Genomic DNA, 23,191 nt, shown 5'->3' on the forward strand with positions numbered 1-23,191 from the left:
CATAAGATCTTCGCCCCTACCCCTTTCCCGTTCCCACTCACTTCTCCCTTCCTCTTAGCTGTTGAGCGCCTGAGAATAGGAAGACAGGAGGTGTGGTGTGTTTCCATCGATTACGTCCAATGCTCCGCGGGAGACTGCCTTTGATCATCGTCACAATTTCGTGCGAAAAAATTATCTTTTTTTCCTCTCGACGCTCTTTCTTTCGCGGTCGCGAGGGTGACTCCTCTTAGGCGTAGTTCAAGGCGTGTCTTGATCTGATATCAGCTCTCACCACTCCGCTTGCATGCAATGCCCCAATTACTGGTGGTTTTGATTTTATTATTCTTAGGATGTTAGTTAAAGCTTGTCAATATTCGCAATAAAGTAACTTGTGACGTGACTTAGTATGTCCCAGACCCATTGCTGAAATATTCCAACAATAACAGCCCAGGCCGGAAATCAGACGTGAAATCGAGTTTAGAGGGTTTTCGGTAAATCATATTGACTCTCGGTAGACGTTACAATCTTCCCTGGTGGTGGAAATTTTTTTGAGGACTGTTCTTTGTTCTACTAATGGCTACACCAATTTGAGTCTCGCCGTTTAATATATCTTTTGAATCAAAAGACGATCTTCTTAAGATTTTAACTGCAATCTTACGCCAAGTTTTTGTGAACTGTCTGGACATTTCTTTGGTGCTGCAAAGTATTTTTCTTCATTCGATATTCATGCTCTCTAAATAGGTTACTTTTTGATAAATGATTCATTCGATTAATTTCATGCGAATTTTCTTGTGAATAATCTTCACAGAGCTATCCAAAATCTGCAAATTATTTACTTATTTTAGAAGTATTGAGTAGTACATTATTTCCTCAAGGTAATCGTTGAACTTGTACCTTAATCGAAGTGTGGCGAGGAAAGTCGTTTGGGCGAGCTACGTAATCGCTACTGTTGCATCGTACACTCTTTATGCTACATTTTCTACTATCTCAGCCTTTCGATTAGCCTTTCTTCGCTTTTGCCTCATCCTTCCATCCGTATCGCATTTGAGACCTTTCCATCTTGTCTCGCATCATATCGGCCCCCTTTGTCCTGTTCCTCTCCGCCTCAATTCATCTTCTCGCGGTTGTCATCCGCGGAGAAAACCCTCTCCGCGCATAATACCCACCGAGGGCAGGATGTGATCCATTGCCGCTGCACCCGTACGACGATGCTACTCAACAGAAGACGCTCAAGTTTGTGTGGTGGGAGATGATTTGCGAGTTAAAGTCGAGGGAGCGTGTCGGAAAACTTTCCATTTTTTTTCTTCCTCTCACTTCGCCAAGTACTTTCATTCCCATGAGCTTCCTGTACTTTGTCTCTGGCCGTTGAAGAGCTGCTCTCCGATTGGATGAAATCGAAGTGTTGTATTCATTCACGCTCTCGTATACTTCCGTCGGAAGGTCTGCTTTTGAGTTTTGCGTCGCTCTGAAGCCCATGGCTAATTGCTAAAGAAATTTATGGGCTCGTTGAATGCTCGCCTCTGCATCGAGACACCACGTTCTGAACATGCGTGCACATTTATGGTGAAAAGAGACTTGTCGGAAGACGTTAAAAAGTAGTGGCACAGCAGTAATAACAGGTCTGCAGTCATGAATTAATCTGTCATTTCTGAGTTTTCTATTAAACATCTTTCCCTACATTCTCCTCAGTAGTTCTAGCTTAGGTCGTTCATGTATTTCTTGTTTGATTAGCTTTCTTGCCGTTGTTACTTATTTTAATGGGTAGTAGCTTTACGCAATTTGGAAAGGAAATTGTGGTCGTAAAGAGGTGAACAATGGGAGCTCCGCTCGTAATTCTGAATCCTGCATCGCAGTTCATTTAGTCCCTATGTTTACCGTAGGTTTATTCCAAATGTAATTCTTCTATTGTGACCGTGCCTGGGTTTTTCCGGGAGGGACGTTGTTCACAAAGAAAATAAATTTTTACTATTGGTATCATAGCGAAGCTGTTCGGAGGTATTAACAATTTTTTCCATTACTATTACGTTGAAACTCATCCTAAAGACAGAGAAGAAGTTGTCCATTGTCACGATCAGTTTCTTTTTTCCTTATGTTTTTACATTTATTTCTTATGCTCGTGTATAGAATTTATCTCTTGGCTAGACGTTATTCATACCACCAATGATAATGCGTTTATAAACAATTTGTTTTTCACAAACAATTTTTTGTATCACTAAAGTTTTTCCGATTGATTGGTTTGCTGATTAAAATACGACGCGACGTCTTATTTCCTGGAAGGCAATTCTCCCTTATTAATTTAGATTTCTCTGGGTTCCTGCCGGGCAAAGAGCTCGGTGTTCCGAAAAAAATGTAGAGTTTTTATTATTTTTCTGTACCATAGTACATTCGTTCATTGACAGTTGTTAATTAAGGAAGTGTATGAATAGAATCAATAGTCATTATAATATTCCAAATAGGCAAAAATAAGTCTTCGTTAAATATAAAAATGCCATTAATCGTGTTTGCCTGGAAGGCAGTGGCTGAAGCCCCCCTTGGGTATCCAATTTACTCTAGATAGAATGGTAATTTTTTCCGACCCACACTACTGCTGGAATTTTAACCCCACTTTGTTTTAACACCCCCCCCTTTGTTTCTACCCTGGATCCGCCCCTGCTGGAAGGCATCCATTCATCCGTTAAATTTGATTAGGTTATGGAGTTTATGGATAAAATAAATCGTAATTATATTAAAAATAGGCAAAAATGAGTTTTTCAGCAACTTCTCCTCGAAAGGGTTTAGCCGTTATAAATAGTGAGTATTGGTTGCTATATATTTGATTTATAAAAGCCAAAATAGGTTTATAATCAAACCTAGTTCGAGGTATTTTTTTTTTGGGAAGCGCTGAAGTCTTCTACTGCACAGTGTAATTCATTCGGCCACCGCTCGTTGTTTCGCCGTGTTTTTATTTCTCCGCGTGTGCCCATCTCTTATTAGTCTTTCCAAGCGCGCCCGCACCATTTCCTGCTTCCGCCGGTGTTTGCGTCTCACATCACCTAATTTCCAGCTTCCCTCGTGAACATCGTGGACGACACCCTTCCATTCGCCTGCGAGTCTCCGTTTCGCTTCACCCGACTGGAGAAATTTCCATCGCCCACCCCTCTCCGCCATTTATAAAATGTGATGAGCACACCATTTGATTTCTCTCAGTAATCAAAAGAAGTGAGAGGATTCATGAGTCATATTTTAGTTCCGGACTTTCCTTGTCGGGCATTGAATAGAATTTTCATCACTTGCGCACTCGCTTAATAGTAGGTGGTGGTTAAGCCTAGTGTGTTGCTATTCGGCGCTGAAAGTCAAAATAGTGTAAGGGATTGCTAGGACTCCAGGAAATTCTCTCACGTTTAGTTTCACACAGCTATTATGGAATATGGAGGGGTATAAAAGCACACAATCGCCATTTTACGCTCGTAGGATTTATCTCTGGCCTTTATTTTACCGTTATTTATCGGTTATAGCTTTTGAGAGATAAATTAAAAATACTGTGTATGAATATATGTATTTTAGTGACTTGATGCCTTGCTGTTAAAGGAGATACAAGTATCAAGCAAGAAATTAATTTGTATCCCATTTTTATTCAAAAGTAGACACTTTTTAACTGTATTGTACCCATGAAATTCCTTTGTTCTTGTGGTGATACAGATTATTACTACTTTTCTCGTTAGGTAAATCTCCAATATTGGGTTTTTTCTCCAGGAAATCCTTTCTTTTCCGTCTATAATGACGATAAATCTTCGTGCATCGATAGTGGACAACCGCCAAATAGTGTTTTTTTGTCATTTATCTGTTAAACTTGCACTATGGTTGATATTCAATTGCTTTCTCTTCCTTAAGATGAAAATATGTGAAAAGGTTTCACCTCTCTAGTTTTTAGTGATTTGGAACCTCATTTTGATTAATACGGTAAGGAGTGGATAGTCGAGTGTGTTCGGTATTTAAAAGAATACTCCGAGGAGCTTTCTTTTTCTCTTTAGCTAATTATTTCTGTGAAATTCTTCTTCTCAAGTAAGATTTAACATAGTCATTCCACATTTATGTGGCCATCATTATCTGATTTGGCCTGGTGGCTCTATATTAAAGAGTGATGTTAGATGTTTTTCCAAGTTTCCTATCGGCGAAATCTTTTTGAAGTGTTATTTTAATTGGCTCACGATTTGATTGGAGTCATTGTTACGTAAACAGAAGTTAATTAAACAATCTCCTTCTGATGGTAAGACCTGAATAATTTCCTTTTCATACTGATAATAATCGATCGGCCGTTTTCACTAAATTGTGAAACTTTTTGACCTGTTATAATCGGAGCTTATTAGCATACAAAGGTTAATTTTATTCCCTGAAATTAACGAGATCACTGTTCTTAAGAATTTTGTCCCACTGATAGGGACCTTTCTTTCCTCGATCGAGGTTTGCTTTTATACTTCAGTAATTTTCGAATCCCAATTAAACTTCCTTGTCGCGATAAGTGTCATCTCATGGTCTTTTTCATCCGTATTGTCGTGTTATTTTGGAGATATTTGTTGAGTATATCATATATCTTTCACTTTCATCAACAGTTGGGAGTTCCTTGTGGTTTTATAAAGTTATCGACGCGAGGTATGAGTGTCGTGCATTTGATCTCGTAAATCCCCTTTTCGTTTTGAGAGAACTCCCAACTCTTCAGTAAGCTGACGTAAGCTTCATGACGTATTCGTCGTATCTTTGTGTGACCGTTCCCCACCTACATGCGATATCCCGATCCAATCGCTATAGATTTAGCACTTCGCGACTTGGAACTTCTTCTCCCGCTCCAGTCACCTAGTGGGTCACGTGTTTCCAAATTGATGATTTGCCAAAGTAATCTGTTGGGAAACGTTTCGTCGGGGAAGAGATTGGGTGTGGTCACTAGAGAGTTTATCGCTGCCTAATGCGTGTTTCCCTTGCTTCGGTATGGATTTTCGGAGAATTTTTATGATCTTGAGAGTACCTTCTCGATAATGAGAAAGGTGAGACTGTAATTGGTATTTCAAACACAATAAGTACGCGGGCCATGCCCGAAAAACATCGACAACTGTTATTGGTGTTAGATGATTACATATTTACTTTCATTTCTATCGAAGACATTGTGAATTCCTAATTTTTAAAGACATAAACCAATAGTCTTCAACCCGCGGCCCGCCGGCTAATTTCTCCCGGCACCTAGAGGCTGAAGAAAATACTGTAGTAGTTTGTCTTATTCTAAAACCCGTCTTTTTGGTGTGTATTGAAGGTATTGAATCAGTTTCTGCCGTCAAAGAATACAACTTAAAAATACATTACAATGCAAAGCATGCCACATTGATTGATTGAACTTTTTATACAATATAGATTATCGCCCTTTGAAATTATATGTTTGTTTTCTTTTATTGCTGTGGTGGTAAAGTGACGTGTAGGTTTGTGGCCTTCCGGACGATGTGAAATCGATTTTTGGCCCTTGCATTTAAAAAGATTGAAGACCCCTGAAATAAACAATTTAAAATTGAAGGGTTATGTAACTTTGAGGGAAGATGAATGATCAAATGACGTAATGCTATTATTGTTGCGGAGGATCGAGTAGGTGTTTTGGTTCGAGTGTTCATTAAATAATTTTTCACCTACAGCCGTGACGCCAATTTACAGTTGGCTTCCCTCCCTGTGAGCCGCGGTTCAAATCCCGGCAGTGGCGGAATTTTACATCGGTCACCTGGTGGCTGCTTCAGTGCTTTGTAACACTTGTCTTTGTGACTTGGTCACACTTTTAGAAAGAGCAACATTCCTTTCGACGGATGGGACGTGTGAAGCTGTGGTCCCCTTGGCGCCTTTCGTTTCGATCAGGCTTATGCGGACGTAAAGTTGTTCTCCAACCATTACTACCTTCGTGGCGCATAGTAAGCTTTCTGTAGCATTCTTCTTATGCCAGTATTATTTGTTATTAACAAGCGACTTTCAATTTACAAGCGAGGAAATAGTATCTATCGTGTAATGTTTTAAGCAATCTGAATACACACTTATCTGCCCGTGTCCGAATAAAGGTTCGCTTTAAGGCCTTATACCGATTTACTTGTTTTAATTTCTCAGACAGATATTGTATACCGATTGCAAACATAAGTAAGTCTTTAGTAATTTATGTCATCCATAATTTTTTGGGCAATCATCCAATTTTTGACTGTATTTAATTTGAGGAAGATTAGGTGAAATGGGTAGTTTGAGGCGTGACTTCGTGAAATTGCTTCATGTTGACTCAAAAAAAAGCCTTGTAGATTTCACTTAAAAGTTTATTTGAATATAAAAATTTATGTGAAATCTACAAGTTTTTTTGATTAAATAAAGTAGGTGCCTATTTAAATGATTCCCATAGCAATATTAATAACAGAATAACGTCTTCTGCCAGCTTCTAGTGAGACTGATTGTTGGGAGCTGCCGCGTGTGGTGAAGGCAAAGCAGCCGATGGGTGGGATTGCGCAATGGGTTGTTTCTAGGACGGGATATCTCAAGAATGTGTAAAGCGCCTCCTCTTCTCCCCCATTGTCTGTGTTTGCTCAGTCGACCAACCTCAACCGTAACCGCCGATTCCGCCTCGGAAACCTCTCTTTCCGCCTCTGCATTTCTTAATTAAACGTGAAAAATGCAGGAAAGTTGATAACGCGGAAATCTGTCCTTTATTTTTTATTCCTGATATTATAGCTTTTTACATAAAAATAGTGTTTTCGCTTTTTGGTTGAAACTCCCCAAAAACTTTTTTTTTCTTCCTTCCTCCACGTAATTTTTCATTTTTTAAGAGTGCACAGTGTTGAGGTTCCTCGAAAGTTTTGCCATTAATCGTCTTCGCAACTTACTTCTCGAAGTCCCGCGGCATAAGTCTCGTCCGGATAAAATTTTCGTCTAACTTTTCTTCCGCTAAAATGTCTGCTCAAGCGAAGGCGGAAAAAGGGACTTACAATGTAATCTTGAACTCTTGTTTTCATTATCCGGGAAAAAGAGTTTACTATCCTATCTTGATATATAATCGTGATGCTTAAGCCTTCGTCAGTATGTATGAAGACGCTTGAGTTGAAAAAATAATTTATATTAACGATATATTTATATTTTTACAAATAAATGCTACGTTAAAACTTTTAATGCATTTTTACCCACTTCAGTCTTTTCAAGTAGATATTAAAGTAGTTACTCTTCCTCTTTTTTTATTGTCCATTTTCTGTTTTTTTAACCCTATTTAAAATCGATAGGCAAATTTTTTCAATCTTTGTCTACGCTTGTCCGAGAGGGACAGCTTCGAGAGAGATTAGGAGCGTAGATTTATCTTCATTCAAACAAGCAATGATGTTTTCCATTGTTTGAATTTACGAGAATTGCGATTAATTTTCCAGAATTCCTTGTCATAGTTAAGTCTATGCTAAGGACTATACCCCCAGAATAGTATGAAGTGGTCGTTAATTTTGTGCGAGAATAATTTGGATTTGTGTCTTTTAAGGAAATGTCTCCGTTCAAGCCACTCAGTGTTTACGTTTGTCTCTTTATAAGCTATCTGTACCAGTTATCACGCAGTGGTAGCTACGACTCCTACCGCTATCTGCGTATCTGTTCCTCGTAGCAGCATCAGGTGTTCACCCGGGACTTACGTATCACCTGAGATGACTTGGTGTCGTATCGATCTTAAAGCTGTTGATATCATCGCCTCTCCCACTTCCCTGCCGATTATCACGTAGCGTGTCGTCGGTTTTCCGTAATTCTGCTCGGAACTAATCGAATCACGTACAGTTTTAAACGCCACGCCGTCTCATCACTTTTATCCCCCGTGACTGATCTGTACAACTGAGCCACTTATGCGGAATAATTGACTGTCGACTGGACGACCATCATGTATCTGGAAATGTTAAGTTAGATGTGAGGTGTACTATTGCCTATCCAAAGCAGCCGTTGTATCTCTTAGTAATTACTTTCATTTCTGTTCAGAATAGGTCTAAATTAATGAGATTATTATGTTTTTTATCGATTGACATTTCTTATCTGTAGGTGCTGGCGATGGATTCAAAGTTTTTTCCAATCTAAAATTTCCATTGTTTAGGTGACTTTTGAAAATTATCACCCATTGATTATCTTTTGATTTTGCATACTTTATATTCCTTTTTTGTGCGGCATAATAATGCGGCATGAGATGGAATTTCATGTAAAAAAAATGCTTGAAAACTACGAAAAATAAACTCACAAAGACACACACGTATGAAAATTAAACCACAAAAACGTGAACTCAATCCTTTACTTTGAAGTGAAAAGAAAGTTGCACTTTGAATGCAAGAGCCGTGCGAGATACAGCAAGGAAGATTCTTCAATAAAAAAATTAAATCATTTTTATAAACAAATCTTCAATAAGAACATTTTAAATATGTTCAATACGTTTTGAATTTAAATGAAAAGCGTGATAGCGTACAGGATACAGTACTTTTAGTTTTCAGTATCATTTATCGATGTGCATTTCTTTCTCCTCCCATTTCCTTTATTCAAGTCAAAAAATTTCTTGCCTCGTAGGTGTGTTTGCATCGTTTCTTTTTTGTTTCGCGAGTGCGCGGATCAACCTCTAATGTTAGTGTTAGTAATGCTGAAGGAGAATTTAAATCGCCATGTTAAAGGACACGAATAGTGCTCTGCCCAGACATTTTGCGAGCAGGTTTTTATTCGCGGGGATAATCCTTCACCGCATTATCCCTGCCTGTCACTTTTCCGCGCGAATTTCCGCCTCCTGCTTCCTCTTGCTTCCTCTGTGTCTGCGGTTTGCCGTCATCAGCTGAGTGCGAATTGTGCGCGGCTTTATCCTTTGCAATGTGTTGGACAATTCCCAGACCCCACGGTCGCGCGAGCCTTTGAATCATCGCGACGAGTATGGTTGTGACGAGCGTGTGGGCGGTGTAACTGTGGAGACAAAGCGAGGCATTTTGTGAGTCTGAAGCGGTCATAATCCCCTTGAGAACAGCTCCCGTAGTGGAGGATCGAAGTTCCATCCCTTTTGAAGCATTCCTTTTGAATGCCATGGTGGCTCGAAAGGAGGAGCACTCGAAATACAATTGAAAGGGAAACAATCGCAATGGGTTCTGGAAGTATGAAAGGATGTCAGGCATTATGTCGCATCAATTACTACCAGATTCGTAATCACTTGGCTAACTTTATTTTTAAAAGTCTCCAGCGGAACAGTAGAATGATTCTGGAATTCTTGAACTGGCCAGCAACATATATAATGTGTTTTAGCGCCTCATGTTTGATTTCCCCTAAAAGGTGATGCCCCTGGGCTTAAATCCATTAATCCTAACTATGTTCTCATGTTTCCCAGGGTAGTTCTTGACGTTGCCTCACCCTTAGGTTACCCCAAGTTGGGGCTATTCTGCAAGAATTATCAAACGCTATCTAGTATGGCCATTTGTTCACTTTGATCAGTACAAATATTATTTTTTATGAACTGACTTATTTTTTACGTTTTAGGACCTTAAATGTTAAACCATAATTACATACAGAGGCACAGGTGCATTGCATTATTTATTTCCAAGACACCGAAAACGCACATTTTGGCCTTTTACGTCGGGGAAAATTTAGTGAAATACGTACTTTGGAGTACACAATCATCAGTGAATTTGTGAATTCGTCTGGCTCAGTTGCTCTTAATATATTCACCAATAATTTAAATCTGAAGAATGTTAATTAGATAATTTTTAAATCTGCGTAATTGGATTTATATTTAATTGGATTACAATCGGATAATGCGGATACGGATAATGTTAGGGCCTACCATCATAATGAAGTACTAGCAGTGATGAATTCGTTCTTTCCCTTTAACTTCTCCTCTAGAAGTGTTTTTTCTCTGCTCGATTCACAGTTACTCCGCTTTCCTTTTTTAGAATTTTATCTGCAGCAAATTTAAATTATCATGAAATGAACTTCCTTATCTTATCTATGAGCCTCGGTTTGACAGTTCAGGCAATGGTATGTGTAAATGAGTGACATTTTTTGGAGACTCGAATGGAATTATGCCCATTTTTAGTTAAATATGTTTGTAATTTTATGCTATCGTTTTACTTCTGTGGTTTTCAATAATTCCTATTCCCACCTTCCACTTAATTCTTTTTTATTTTTTGCCGTAAAAGCTAGTTTTCATTTGGTGACAGTAGAGGGACATCTTCTCACGAAATCATATTTTTACACATTTATATTTGTATAAATTAAGTTATGGTACTAATCTGGATGTGGTGAAACTATTTCTTTTTGCACTGTTGATTGAAATGCTATTTTTTCTTTCCTTGGTACAATTTTACGGGACAACTAATTTCGATACACTATCTATCTATTCTCTTAAATGATCTAGTATCTCAAAACAAATGCTCTAATTTTATATCTAATTTTTAGAAAGTGGAAAATAACATTTATTTCGACAGTGCACGTTTTAAAGTTTTATAAAAATGTGTACGACAATAATGAGCGCAAAAGTTTGTTGTAACAGCAACTCAGTGTTTCAGCATGACTCACATTATCAGTGCTCACATTTTTATATTAAAGTGACTGTAATGAGTACCATTTTCAGTTAATTGCATATACATTGGTAGGAAAGATTTTATAAAAGAAGTAACCTTTATGTTTCGGAGCTGTGGACTATTTCTCGTATTTGATTGGAATGACATTGCCAGCACGTCTTGAATGAAGGAAGCATTCCCCACCGAGTCTGCAGCAAGCTCTGCGTGGGTGTTGGTCATGCGGTTAGCTGGTTGGGCAGGTGTACGCGGGGGGGGGGGGGGGTCTTGCAAAGCGGCAGGGAACGAGAATGCGGCGTGGATAATTCGGAAACTTCCATTCAGTCGCTCCGAAGCAGATGCTCTGGAGGTCACGGCTACAAATATGGATCGAGCCTACACGCTCGTATCCAGTCCTGGCTGAATATGGTGCTCGTTAATGTGGTTCGGCATTCGTGTTTGCGTGCTCGTGACTCAATGTCTCCTGCGGCGAATGGCCAATCCGTAGTCGCGAAGGAATGCCCCCTGCACTGCGCTGTCATTTTCGCCGGGAATTCCTTTGCGGGACCCCGTAAGGACGGGTTTCCATGATTTCTGGCCGTAAACCTAAATCGCTTGCCATCAGACGTCATTCCGTGGAAGGATGGACGTCGATTTTCCTCTCGGGAACGCGGGGACTTGTAATAGACTCAATGATGAAATTCGCCCTCACCCATTTATTTGAGACTTAATACTGTCATTAAAGTTGCTAGAAAGATTATAGTATGTCTACCTATTTGCACGAAACTGAATATTATATTCTTTCTGGTGATAAGTATATGAATATTAGTCTAAAACAGGAATCTTAGTGGTTACTTATTTATCGGAGAATTCAATTAGTTTGAATTTCATAGTGACTTAGCTTATCTGATGAATTCTTGATAATTTCTCGAATTATTTTTACCAGATCGTTTTATAAACTCGAAAATGCTGTATAGCGGAGATTTCACTGACGGCCGATTTTTTATCGAAGCGTAATTCCTTGCAATTAAAATACTTGGGATTCATTTTATTTTTTCTTAGGTTTCGTATCTATTTTGTTTATTTCCTTGTTTCAACCATAAATTCAATTCCTCAAAAAATTTTGAAATTCTATTTATTATTTAAAAGCTGTTTTTATTTTTAAATTAATTTTTAACCTTTTCTGGTTGATAATCATCCAATACTATTATGAATTCGACAATGTGCCTTATATATGTCCGTATGCCATTCCTATGTCATTGGAAATGTTTCTATCAATGGAATCTTTGTTTTGCTTCATCATTGCATGTTTTAATTTAGGAAAATTTGTGAACCTATCTTTATTATTTCCATTACTTCTTATAGCGCGCGAATACTTGTAATTAATGAAAGTGTAGTCCTAGTAATATATCGTCGTGCTTGGAAAATGATCTCTTGATTTTTCTCAAAGTTATGAAATGATTTTAATTGGATTTCTCTCTTTCTTGCAGGTAACCAATTGTGCCATGGTAATCCATTTTCCCCGGAGGGAGGAAACAAATATTGCGGTAGATAAGTAGTAGTATTGTTAAACTAGATTAAGTTATATCATCTCATTATCGACTTATTTTAACTTCAAGGTGGAGAGATATTTGTTAATAATAGTTGGTTATTTTAATTTTTTGCCAACTTGCGGAAATCACCTCGAGAGTAAAATTTAAAAGTAACTTTAAAATGGATAAAGCGTCGCGGACCGGCTTTCAGCGCTTGAGCATCATCGCAAGGGCCGGCGTTTTTGATCTTGTGGTGTTACCTCCTCCATTTAATTATTGAGAAAGATAATTTTAAGGTTTCGTAGGAATGTGTTCTATTTTTGTTTCAATAATTCTGTTTTTAAATTCTCATAATTTCTTTCCTTGAGTGGGATTCAATTCTTAAGTAGTGCTTTGAATTAAAATGGTAGAAACAGTCTTCAAAATTGAGGTTTCGTCTTCCCAAAATTCTGTTTTTTGCATGGGCTATTTAAAATACTTTTGGTTCCATTATGGTGCTCTCGATATTATATTGGAACACAAATCTATGAAAACCGCTTCAAGCACTGAAATTGAATCTTGATATACATAATCATAATATATATCAAGATATCAAGATATATATTATATATAATTTAATCATTATTATTTTTTTTCTTGACCTTATTTAATATATAATACCATAATTTCCAGGAAATACCATATTATATAATTTAATCTTGATGTATGAAAATAAGATCGTGAAATCTTCTCGTCTAAAAATAGTACAAGTTCAATAATGTCGCTCATACTCATTTTTTCCCGAAGGTACACTATTTAGGTTGTTCATTTACCCCTAAGAGTTATGTGTCTACATATCACCTATGTCGAAAAATGTTATTCGATGGTCTAGCAAACTTTTCTTCTTTGAAGGGTATTAAGGTGTCCGAACTTTGGTTGTGCAAGCATAATAGATTTATTGTTAGTCATTGCTCTATCGATTCGCATGGCATCAACGTTGGCCAGATATCCCTTGCCACCCCATATCTGGGCGGAATCGCGAGTTGTTCCCATATTCCATCTGTGGAGTAGTAACGGCTCAGAGTACGTAGTCAAACAGGGCGTTCAAGTTGGTAGCGCAGAAGCTAAAAGCCGAGGTCAATATAGAACAACCCCCGACTTCCGTAAAAACATAGTTCGAAATAGATTAGATTAAAATGCCAAAATATCTCTACCTTCTTGAGTTTCAGTGGAAAATTATAATTTATTAATTGTAAATTAAATTTATAATTATGAATCTTAATAACTTCCACAAAGTGAGTGCCCGATGTGAAACGTGTGTGTCATCAGTTGTGGATTATTAATGTAGGGGCCAACTTCCTCAATGGTATAATGTATAAAGGGTCACATCTCTTTCCGTACTTCATCCAAGCCGCCAGAGATGACCGACGATATGCGAAAACAGTTCCCTCCGAGTGGGACGTACGTGTATGGGGTTTTTATAGTTTTCCACCCACTTGAGCTCCCCTGGTTTCGCGGTTGCGAAATTGCCGCCCTCGCAACAAAGAAATCGCCCCGACTTGTCGCCGTGCCGGGGAATGTGCCTTTGCCCGGCTCCCTTCACTTTTTTTCCTCGCGGGATGGGTTGATCCCCTCTACGCTTCTTTTTTTTTCTCTCTATCTCTCTCGATGGAGAGTTGCTTTTGTGTCCATTGCTCTCGTGCGGTAATAGCGGTGCGGTCTTAACTCTCGTGTCCGCAGGTGCATGACGATCCGTTTCTTTTCTATCTCAAGCACCCTCTTCCCCCACTCCGAACGCTCTGGCGGTCGCCAGTCTCGTCTTAGAGGCGAATAATAGTGCCGTGCGGAATTAGTTTCGTCTTTACGTCCGTGCTCTTTGACGTCCTCAAGAACTGGGGATACCTTGGAAATCCACACCAAAAGGTATTTCCAAAGAATAATATTAAAGATATTATTTCACCGCCAAAAAATTACACCAAAATGCACGGAAAATCAGTGAAATAGGCACCCCAGAAGAAACAATCTTTGAACAAAATTATGAGCAATGATAATTTGTCGGAAAATAAAAGAGTATAAGCAATTAACAGTCGGTGGAACCATTGTTTACGGGAAAATTAAGTCATTTTCCAAAATAGAAATTAAAGAAAGGGAAATCCTAGAAATTGATTAAATGTAAATACCTCTCGTTCGGATAGTATCATAATCTTCTTGATCATATGAGGCCATTGGAAGAGAAATTTTAATAATATTGTTTGGATTTCAAATGTGGAGCCTGCGTCCTAGTGGGTGAAACGTTTCGCTTGGAAATCATCGCTTTGCCTGAACCACACACTCATTTTTTTCGTCCCTTCCGAGCCATAACACCAGCTCCAATGATGTCGGAAAAATGGCCGTTACACGCGATTATTTTTCAGAATTCCTTTCTCTCTATCGATTTGTCAATTAACTGCTGAATGGAAATAATGTTGTTTATCTCGAAGTATTTTATTTTTGATTAATCATTTGGCTTGGTTATTCTCTGTAACTTCAAGAATATATATGTACCGACGTGGATAAGATGATAGAAAATCATCATCTACTTTCCGAGAGTTTTTTCTTATGTGCAGGCAAGTGTAGTTATACTCTACTCTACCCTAGTTATAATTAAGTTACAGTTGATCATAAATGAATTATCACGAAAGTTGATCATTTAGCCAGTTTAGTCCGTGGAAATCTGTCGTGGAGTTCTCCAAAGTACGCTGATTTGATTTATTCTGAGCTACTCGTCTGGTGTTAGATTGCGATCGATCGCGTTAATTCTTGCGTTTTTTTTCTCTCGCCATTTGTGTCCGCAAGTGTGGGACCGTCCCCCGTCATTATCCAGCGCCCGGGTGCTGATGCTTCCCTTTCATCTCTACCACTCCTCTCTATTTCTTTCTCTCTCTTTCTCTTACTTCTGCAATTTCCCCCGTGTCATTTTCGGATCCGCGCCGATTGAATCCTTACCAATCGATTACTCTCCCGGGTCATTTGTCGTCCGCTCCTTTCGAGCGAATTGATTGTCTGTTGATGTCCGTGTCGATTCGCTGCGTCTGGAAATGATTCTGCTTTTCCCAATGTGGTGCTTTGGAGTGGGTGTGGTTGCCGTCATATCACCATTCGGTCTGTGTATTCATTAACATGAACCTGATTCACCACCCCCCACAGTAAAAACGGAAGATTTTTCTTTTTTCGTTTTTTTTTGTTTGGGCCAGGGTATATTAACCCTCTTAGTGCTATCCTTCTTCTTGGGGTACTGGCGGAAGGTATTTTAATAAAATGTAGAGACTAGGAAAAAACAGTACAAAGCTATTTTATTACATATCCATATGCGTTTTTTTTTAATTTGAGGAAGTTAAACTGGTTGATATTGACAAAATATTTTTACGTTTACTGAAATATAAATATAATATAATAAGTTATAGCAAATTCAATAATGGACTGCGTAAGAGCCGATACATCTGCCCGCCGCACTGTAAGGGTTAAAATATATTGCAGGAAGAAGAATATTGAGTAAGCGGGCTGGAGGGCAGAAATTATTATTTATGGACTGAGGTAGATAACGATACGATGTATTCTAAGGTGAAGAATTATTTTGTGTAAGGATAAAATTATACTCTAATGGAGCAGTAGAAAATATTTTCTTCCATCAAAAGTACCGGAACTAGTTGGTTATCGCTAAAAGTGATCGTAATAACGAGTGTTGTGCGAGTACTCGAAAAATCGAGTCGAGTCGACTAGTTGGTACTGGATTCGAATGATTCGACTAGCATTACGAATGTCGAGTTGAGTCGTTTCGGTTATACAGCTGTCGAGGCCATTAAGTTCAGATATCTGCCCACAGAAGGCGCTAGCATGAAACGTTATTACAGTGGAGCAAATGCACTCAGGGCTCTTTTTAGCAGTTTGGATACATGCTCGTATGTATTGATTAAAGTGACGGTATATCAGTAGAGGTTAATTCATTACAATTGGGGCTATGGAATTGTTCAAGACACATTACTTTTCATTCATCTCCTAAGTCTGATGCAATTAAAATCGATATTCCTCATTATCTTTTCCTTTTTACATTGAGCTAAGCGTTCAGAATGGAAAATTCAAAAAGGGATTGGAAAATTGAGAATAAGTTGGTGCATACATTATCATATTGCCAAATCCAGAAATGACCACACTCGACTCGACTCGATTGTCGCGAGTAATTTTCAGCTCGACTCGAGATCATAAGCACAACTCGAGCATCTCTAGTCAAGACATTTATTTTGCTGCTTCTCCTATCGTGAGGGTTTTTTCCTCAACTGACTTCACTTGAGGTTTCTTAGAATCACTATGGGCATGTGTGTATGAAGCTACATTGTTGTCTCAGATTTCTTAAGCCGGCCAGAGCAGACGTGTTTCCATGTGACTCTCAGTATGTATGTAATTTCATGGCGGAGTGTCTTTTAGTCCGACAGGAATGATGAAGTAGGAAATGGATTGCCGATCAGTTGGGCGCAATTATTCGTCTTTATCAAGCACAGCAAGTGACGATGTTAAAAAATTAATTGAATTCGATTCACAAGTCTCTCCTTTTCCGGCTTGCATTTAAACTTCCCCCCTCCCATTTACAAGGTAATTCTCTTTCATCCCCTGCCGCAATCATGCGCGGCCTCTTTTGGAATTCTTTATTGTTATCGGTTTATGCCATCAAATATTCCGTAGTACAATGGTAGTGCTCAAAATATTTAAAACTCTGTTTTGTAATGACGCAATCACGAGCATGTTGAGGCTGAACACAATGAAAATGTTGTATTAATTAATTTCATTACTTGACGTCACAACGTTAATCCTACTATGCGAGCTATCTTAATTTTCAATCATCGGGCTGATTAACCCATGTTTGGAAAATTTCGTGTTCATTTTTGGGGTAGTTTGTCACGGGTGGATAAGAGTTAATGCGTGTATTTTCCGGCGGGATATTGGGGCAATTTTCCAATAAGCCTGTGCTTCTGTGCATTGTTCCTTTAAAAATCACGGACGTTAATAAATCATTCACTTTCGGCCATCAAATCCTCTCACGAGCCTGTTTGTGTGTTTTATTTCGCAAAACAAGTTCTCGTATCTCAATTAATATCAGTTTATCTCGGTTTATCAGGTTTTTGAGCCCCAAATTCCCAAGTTTTGGTTTATCCGTTAAGCCTCTTCACCTCAAATTCCGATATCCACGTTTCCCTTTCGACCGCATTAGGGGCTAATTTGAAGTGATATTCTATTCCGTATTTATTTTTTTTCCGGCGGGTCGTTGGAAAACGGGAGTTTCCACTTTTTTCTGGTTCATTTACTCTTAATTCACGGCTCACGATGTTTTTTTATTCCTCAATTTATTTCAAATTATTTTTAGACTTCCATGGTGACAGTTCCCGACCGAGTGTCAGGCTTTTAGTCTCCTTTCGTTTGTGGTTAAGTGCTCTCGATGACTGACCTGGATATCCAGCAGTTTTTTCACTGCATCGCCTCTCTTTCAAAAACCGTCATTTTTTTGTCAATGATGGTTTAGTGACCATTGTTTAAAATTCCTCTGTCATGGGGAAGTGCAGCTTTTCGTGGATAGCCCGATGAAAAAATCGGGCTCCTCGAGACGGCCAGGGAAATCACGCTTTAGTAGTTCCGATGTAGATTGTGAAAGGGCCCATGGTCGATTGAATTGATTCCTGATTTTTTTCTCTTGATTTCTTATGCGTTTTGTATGACTTTCCATTGTAATTGGACATATATTGAGTCAACATCAGGAAGTATTCTTTTGATTTTGTATTATTTCAGTAAATGTGGGTAAGATGTAAGTTGACCGTCTCTCTATTTTTGTACCTCCTATATTTCATGTAAACTGTTAAACTCGTAAATGTAATAAACGTTACCCCGAATCATTGTCCAATATCACTGATATTTTAATGCTTGAACTATTTTTTTAATCGAAGGTATTATCAGGGAAAACGTGACCCATAAATCTCACAGTTTAGCTGCAAAATGCCATGCGATTTTGTCTTACACTCTCCAGATAGCTAATACCGTGCGTTTTTCGAATTATTGTTGTTTCATGAGTATACTTTGCCATGCTAAAAATGATGTCGGTGCGAACATTTGTTTGAAGTCTTCCGGGATGGCACATCAATATTTTTTCCGGATGGTAGACCTAGCATGCGGCATTTTTATCATTCATTTCTCCATTTGATTCTTCTGACTCACTGACCTGAAATCAGACGCAGATCACGTGTTCTTTGCGACATCTTCTGGTCATGGTGATAGCGTTTTGCGTATTACTTCGCCTCTCTGTTTTATCAGGAGCTAACGTCGCGTAGTGGATATTCTAGCCTTGTCAGATGAGAGAAATTTTTCTTGATTGCATTCCTTCCACGCACTGGCATCCAGTCTTTAAATCTCCACGCGAGCAGCTTTTCAATCGCGGTGAAGTAATCGCCAAGTCCGGAGTTGTTGAGAATTAATTCCGCTAGTTGGCGCAGTATGTGATTTTTAGTCCCTCACGAGCGCATTATATCCGAACAAAGCCTATGATCTCATCGGAGAAATCGTCTGCGTATTACGAAGGAATATTAGTCGCGTGATTTTCGCAGCGTAGTCGCTGATCGTGAATTTTAATCGCATGGGTCGGGGATCTTGAAAAATAACTTGTCATGAACTTTTCCTACCCTTTAAAAATGATTACGCTACCATGCGTCACTCACAGTTCCCTTTCCAGGGTAACTAATGGATGGTCCCTGACCTTTTCGCACCCACGGCATGATGGATAACCCTTATATTTCCTCGCAATCTAAATCTTATTACACATTGCCTTTTACTCCGGTTTTCGGATAGATTAAGCCGCAACATTCGGCGTGAAGTGAGACTTCAGTGCACGTAGTATAAACGGGGTTCCATCAGTAGCGATGCGAATTATTTAGTTGCCAGGATCCAGTATCATATTATAAATATTCCCTAGGTTATAAACTATGTGCACATTTACCAAAATATCGGATCTACCTGGATATACCACATTGGCTAGGATATTCTCGAGATTTGTTAAATAATATCCGTGTTCTAACTTTTATGATGCCAAACGATTGGTATGAACCAAAGAAGACCATATGGTAGAAAAATGTCCTAGAAAAGCAATGTCCGTGGACACAGAAAAAAGGCGGAATTATTCATAGAATATGGTGGTAGCCCTGAACAGCCAGTGAGCAGAGAAAGATATTGTCAGCTATATTGGGTTGTTTGAGTTTATACTTGCTTTATTTTAAGTTTTAACGCTGGAAGAAAAATTTTGGTTCAGGTTTTTGAAAGAGCCAAGATCATCAGTCATGTCCGTGGACAGGTAAAAATTAGTTAAAGTAAAATCTTTTACTAATTGCAATTGAGATATATTTTGCAGCTATAAAATTCAAGTTCAATGTAGTAAGAACAGCGCCCTAAGTTATTGCAAGCCCCAACTATAATTTAATTTAGAGGAAATCGTCATGTTCGTGAAACCTGCAGTCCATGGACATAACAGATGGTAACGGACATGACGATGCCTACACTATGACTAGTTTCAAAATGTCCTATGACAAATTAAAAAAAGAAATTCTCGTGATTAAACACAATATTCCCCTTCTGCTATGTCCGAGGACATATATGTACCTATCATGTCCGTAGATAGCACAAAAGTGAAAGATAAAAATTGTAAGTATTACTTACGATCTCTGCCACTTACGTCATTAGATTGTATGATTGACAAACTGTAATTACACAATTTTGGTTCTTAATTAACAAAAATTGATTTCTTCAAATTTTTCCCAGTAGAAAATATACGTTTTTTGGAGATGGACCCACACACTCCGCGCTGAACGCTTCGAGCGTCACACCCTGGGTGTACTACTACGGCGTGTTGGTGTAGTAAATTCCGTTGCCCTTGCCGCATTGATTTTCCCATAAAGCAAGGGAAAGAAAATGACCTCTTCTGGCGTCTGGTTCGGACGCCGCCTCTTCCTGCCCGTGGGATTTGCCGTATCCCGGGACCGCGAGGAGGGGAAGCGTTCAATTTCCGTGTCCTCGTCCAGGAAACACGTCCGTTCAATGATACCGTGCACGTCTTACCATCTGTGCGGAACGAATTTGAGTGTGAAGGAGAATGGAAGTGAGCAAATTTAGGATAGGTGTTAGTCAAGTTCTTCACTTACGATGGTCACTGAGAATCGAGCTGTCACATAATTTGGGTTTTACGGTTATTTGTATCCACAGTATTTACAAATAAGTATTTTGGCTCAAATATTCTACGAGTAGTTACAGAATAGAACCTTTGTGATACTGATATATTTGCGAAAGTTGTCGTTGGTGAAATTGTCCAATAGTTATGCATTATTAGTACTGTCAGTTGATAAATACTATCCAATCATAGAAATTTGACTTACTGTAGATATTCGACATCATAGTGCCACAATTAATACTTTTAACACTGAAACGAATATCCAAATTACCAAGATTGGTCGATATATTTTTGACGTCGGTTTAAAACGATGGTGACAGCTCCTAGCCTGCTATGTCACTAGGCGTAATGAAGTGGTTCCTTCATTCCGATCCAATCACATAAATCATCATTTTATATATTATTACATTGCTATAATACGAGGATATATTTCCGATCTGATACTCATTTTAAATGGTAGGTATTTTAACTGAAGTTGTGCATGAGAATATTTCTATATTTTAAAGATCTCGCCGAACAAATTTTTTAGTTAAAAGGGAAAACATGCTTAATGTATTGATGTAATGGTATTTTTACGAGGTACTTTTTTATTTAAAAAAAGATGCTAATGCGTCTATTTTTTGGACAATAATATCTCCCTTGATAAACCTATTGCCATTTTTTGATATACATCCCTCAAACCTATCGTCAACGTTAAAAATGATCTCTGAAGTATTTCTTGTACGTTTTTTTCGACAGTGTCATTTCTTTTAGCATGAAAAATCGAGTTCGACCATTTAATTCATTTTTTGTCTTTGCGATCTTGAACGGGAAGTTGAGACGGACCCGAAATGATAGGAACTTGTCGACTGCTCCTGCGCGTCAACATACCTGTAAATGAGTTAAAGTTAATTAGCGCTGGTTATCTGGTTAATTTTATGTCTAGACGTTGACGTCAGTTAGGGCACGTTACTTTTGAGGCTGCGATTGCTATTTCTTCCTCTCAGTCAATGCGCACATTGCTACGCTTCAAGAAAGACTCGAATTCGATTATCAAGTGAAACAGATGGCTCTTAAAATTTTTTCAAAATTATTTGGAATATTATGGTAAGTCATTATTTCCCTCGTATCCATGCCTATTATTTTGAAATATATATTCAGTACCAACAACCGTTTTACCACATTACCTATCTAGAGGTCGGTATATCTTTTTGATGAACCCCATTTGATGTATTAATATGCTGCTGTATACTTTCATTTTAGCTTTTCAAGCTATGTTCACCTTAGTACAGTGAAATTTTCTGACAATTCACTGTAAATATGGCAGAAGTATGATATTTTTATTTCTGTGATGCGGATAGATAAAAAACTATTTTTTTAATCTTGAGTACTTATATTTCTAAATAGTTCGCTCAACTGCCTTGCGAAATCGCGTTTTTGCGATGCTTGATGGCGTCGTTTCGCGAATTAGGTTAATTTTTTTGTTTCGACTCATTAAGATTTCATTTATTTTAATTATTTCGTGTCCCAATCGTTTAATCTCGGTCTGGCGTTCAGATCGTCAAAGATACCCCGGAATCTGTTCAAATTTTAGGAGAGAGAAACTACGTATTCGTTTTTTAATGCTCTTTCAGCGGAGATGGGCAATTACCCCAGTTTAATTTTCACACTCTTTGTCGCGTGCACTAGCTTTAATAAAATATAAAGAGACTTAAAACGCTCTATTTCTGAAATAGTATGCTCTCTCAAATATTCTGGTTAAAGTAAGCTTTCATCACTCTGAGTATAGTGTGGGTGTTATTTAGGATTATCGTGAATGAGTGTAGAGGAGCTTGATGAAAGAGTAAATATTGGCACGCAATATTAAGCACTAATTAGCACTTACGCCTTGTTATCCGAGTGATCAAAAGCTATTTTATACTTTTTTGGTTATTGTATCTATTAATTATTTTTAACATTTGTATTTTCTACTTTTAAAAGGTAAATTATGTTATCGATACAACCAGAGCTGATAAAGAAATTTCAGCAAAAAACCCGTAACAAACGACATTATTTTTAAAAAATTTCACTAGTTTTCCGAATGAAACTTTATTTAATTAGTTTGAGCTCAATGGAACAAAATTTCAAATGAATGCTTTTTTGAATATTCTATTGCAATCAGAAGCCAGTAATTTTGCAAAATCGCAAGCATAACGGACAATGGGTATTTGGCTACACATCAATTACAAGATTCCGTCGATGAAACAGACGATGGAAGTTAAGAAAAAGCGTGCGAAAAATAGAAATTTTCCTCATTCCACGGCTTTCTCGGATATCGTAAGCCATAATGGCATTCAGTCAGTGTTTGGGGGGTGGGTGGGAAGGGGTTGTGTTGGGAGGGCGGGTTTTGTAGTGACGTATTCCGCAGACTGCAATGACGCCTTCAAGGGAGTGGGGAGGGAGGTGTAGGATTGGTAGGAGTGGGTTTCTAAGGCTGGCCAGCGTACCCTGGGGGTGGGGCCTGCTGTAAAATTGGCGGCGGGGTATACGAGTGTCATTCCGGGATGGAATTCCTATTACGAGCAAAAATAAAATCTCAGCATTTGCCGAATAGCTGGCGAAATTAACCCGGACGCGCTCGCTAAATAAATTTTCTGTTTCTTCTCCGCTTTTTGGAATTATTTTAATTAATGGATTCTTTGTATCATTGTTTAATTTTAATCCCGAGTAAAGCGCCGACCCACACGTGTCACCCGAGCAGAAATCCTCTATGTGCGAGGTAGCTCTTTGCCTCGCTACCTTGAATACGTGTAATATTCGCACGCGTGGCTAAGACCGAGGTGAGATTTACCGCCACTTATTAAAGCCAAGCTTTTCTTTGAATTCACGTCACCAGTTAGTGATGTGAATTTTAATATACAGCTCACGAGGAGGCATTCACGGGGGGCGAAATTTCACCAGGGTAATTTTCGCGATGTTCTCCGCATGGA

At 38.5% G+C, this 23,191-nt stretch overlaps 1 protein-coding gene across 14 annotated transcripts in view; it reads left to right on the forward strand.

Moving 5' to 3' along the window:
- The window catches only part of LOC124166057 (MAP7 domain-containing protein 1-like), a 350,615-nt gene that overhangs the window by 226,901 nt on the left and 100,523 nt on the right, over positions 1-23,191 (forward strand). For 9 of the 14 annotated variants that reach the window (XM_046543651.1, XM_046543652.1, XM_046543660.1 and 6 more), the window contains exon 2: positions 11,990-12,046. The exons of 4 other annotated variants lie outside the window; for them this stretch is intronic. In XM_046543651.1, the coding sequence (XP_046399607.1) occupies positions 11,990-12,046 (57 nt within the window). The remainder of the gene's footprint in view (positions 1-11,989; positions 12,047-23,191) is intronic. One more of the 14 variants, XM_046543655.1, reaches the window with a different exon arrangement.

This window comes from Ischnura elegans, chromosome 9, assembly GCF_921293095.1.
Source record: "Ischnura elegans chromosome 9, ioIscEleg1.1, whole genome shotgun sequence".
NCBI lineage: Eukaryota > Metazoa > Arthropoda > Insecta > Odonata > Coenagrionidae > Ischnura > Ischnura elegans.